We start from the raw sequence: 2,925 nt of genomic DNA, 5'->3' as shown, positions 1-2,925 counted from the left end.
TTTCGTTTAGACTCTCTTGAGGATCTGCTAGACGTGATGGCGGTCGGAAACCCGACTATGCAGAGAATGTTGAGTGAGAGACGAGCCGCTCTTGGAATGCAACCACGAGATCCCCAAGAGTCCGTTCCAACCCGTCAACAGCCGAGCAACCCCACCAACTACTTCAAGGATATGTAGTTTTTCTTATATTTCTGTTTCTATTATGAATTTAAATATTATTGTATGACTTTTTAAAAATATGTTTTCCAATTTCATATTTTGTTTTAAAATTTAAATTATTTTAAATTCTGAATATTAAATGTAAATTCAAATTTATAATATACTAATTAATAATAATATAATAAGAATCGATGTAAACTCCTCGTAAACATTACATGGAGTTTACATCGAATGTTTACGAGTGATTAACATCGAAAGATTTACGAGGGTTTTACATCGAAATGTTTACGAGTGATTTACAACGAAAGTATTTACGTGTGCTTTACATCGAAATCATTACGTGGGCTTTACCACGAAATCTTACGTGTGGTTTATGACGAATTCTTTCCTTGCGTTTTACTAGGAATATATTTCGTCGTAAACGTAACGAGTCGTTTACGACGAAACATCCGTTACGACGGACGTTTAACAACGAAACGTCTTTCGAGGTTAATTCGTCGTAACACCCCGTTTACGACGAATTTACAACGAGTACTGCCCTCGTAAAAATATGTTTTCTTGTAGTGATTATTACACTTTCTATAATTTTGACAATTCGTTAACATAAATTATTATTTGTAATATAATTTAAACTATTTGGTAAGTGATATTAATTAGTTTTAAATTTACCATTTATTTTAGATCTAACTAAAATAATTAAAATTGAAAATCTTTTAACTAATCAAATTTTAACAATTTTTTAAACTCTTTCTATGACTAACACATAAACGAAAGTCACTTAAGTGACTCCTCATTTAATATATAGGAGGATCATGACCAAAAATCAAAGCCGTAGCGAGATGTAGAACAACGATAGTTTATATATAATATGGAAATTATACATGATGAAAAAAGAATTGAAAATATACAAATCATTGAAATTTAACTCTCCCTTTCTCCTCTCTTAACCAGAAAAATTCAGAAGTGGAAGCACTACGATGGACGATGGAGAGTATATTTCAGCATTCGACATGGCAGAGCTTCGGGACGGATTGCAAGGATTTAATCGCCATGACTATAGAGTCTTATGCTCGGCCAAGTTTTGCTATAGAATTGGAGAGTATAGAGACTCTGCAGATATACTTTCCGGACTTTGAGATCATTTATATTGCACGAGCACAAAATCAAATTTTAGATTATTTAGCTAGGATTACAAGTTCATTTTATATAGAATATTGTTTTATTGGTTGTTATATTTCGGTTTGCTAATCCAGACCATCTCAAATTTGACTAATAGAATAGCTGATCGTTGCCAAAAATCCAGAAACATTCATTTATCCTGCAGTTACAGCTGACTCCCACTTCGCAGTAGATCATAGCCATGCTAGTGCAGAATTGTTTATCAGTTGAACAAAAAAAAATTGAAACATTTATTTGATGAACTAATCCTCTCTTTTCCCAATGAGCTTGACAGTCGACTAGACACTTTAGGACTTTTACAAACAACAAACCAAAGAAACTAAACATGTAACCATAATATGTAGCCTACTATTAGTCTGTGGTAATGCTGCAGATGTATCATCATCCGACTTTAAATCCGTATCTTGCGTATTACTGAAAAAAAAAAAGAGACTAAGCATATATAAACTTATAAAATTTATTATAGTTCAATTGACAAACAACGACTATCAAACATTTCAAAAGCAAAATAAAAAACAAAAAAGTAAGAAAAGAAACTCAATTACTCAGGCGGTGGGTGAAAACACAAAACTCTTTCTATTTCTTTTATGTTCACCACAGACTCACCGGCGAATTACAAAAGCTGCCGATGAAAAAAGAACTTGTTTTCGGCCAGTTGGTTATTTAACTGTTACTTTATAAAGTAAAACGTTTTTTTTTTAATTATCTTCATAAAGTGTTTCAGTCCACGTCATCACCTCTGAGCTCGGAACTGTTTTCCGGTATAAGTCTGTCCGAAGCTCCAGTTAGGGGGAGTAGCGTTGTTGGAAACGACCGTACGGCCATCGCTGGTTGTTACTTTGAAGGAGAGAGCTTGGCCGTCGAGATTCGAGTTGCTTTGCCAGTTCTGTCCCCAGTTTCTCGACATGCTTTGCCAACCTGTCCTTGTTCCTTTGACAGAAACCGAAACAACGTCTCCGGCGCCGCCGATGTTGGTTATGAGTACGAGGTTAAAGTATGAGTGTCCGTTAATCGTGAAACGCATCCCTCCTTTTCTCCGGCAAGCCACTCTGTTTCATTGATAAAATTTCAGTCAATTCTCTAGGACAGTCTTTTTGTCTAAGTTTGATCGACGTTCTTGTGTAAAAGGAACCAAACGGTCTTGATTTTAATAAGATAAACCGGATTTACAAACCAATGGCCATTGGGATCATAAAACATACTTATTACGAACAGATGATCAGTGTGTGTAAAATTCATTTCCTCCGGTATACAAATGTTAATGTTTTACTCCATCCTAGATTTAATTTTTTTTCCAGAAAGATAGATTTTCTAAAATTTTAAAGTATTTTTTAGTAGTTAATGTTAAAAAGTTTTGTACTTTTAAGAAACATTAATTGAAAATATTTGAATTGGTTTAATACTATTAGTTGATATTTATTGGAAAATGTATAGTAAAATAAATAATAAATTCAATTGTAAAAAATTAATTATTTCTTTAATATGCGTGAATACTCTAAAAAATCATTCTTTCAGGAACCGAGGGAGTAGATTTTTTACTTGTATAAAAAGACTGATTTTCTATTTTTTTTTTTTTTTTTTTTTTTT

The 2,925-nt window shown here is 33.0% G+C and overlaps 1 protein-coding gene across 1 annotated transcript in view; it reads right to left on the bottom strand.

The window, feature by feature from the left end:
* Window positions 1-2,070: 2,070 nt before the first annotated feature.
* LOC106316662 (expansin-A14-like) overlaps window positions 2,071-2,925 on the bottom strand; it is a 2,983-nt gene continuing 2,128 nt past the window's right edge. Inside the window, exon 3 of the mRNA XM_013754544.1 lies at window positions 2,071-2,387. Coding sequence (XP_013609998.1) covers window positions 2,072-2,387 — 316 coding nt within the window. The 3' untranslated portion in view covers window position 2,071. The remainder of the gene's footprint in view (window positions 2,388-2,925) is intronic.

The sequence above is a fragment of the Brassica oleracea genome, chromosome C9, assembly GCF_000695525.1.
Source record: "Brassica oleracea var. oleracea cultivar TO1000 chromosome C9, BOL, whole genome shotgun sequence".
Taxonomy (NCBI): domain Eukaryota; kingdom Viridiplantae; phylum Streptophyta; class Magnoliopsida; order Brassicales; family Brassicaceae; genus Brassica; species Brassica oleracea.
Note: the sequence above shows the minus strand (reverse complement) of the source record. Positions and strands in the feature narration are given on the sequence as shown.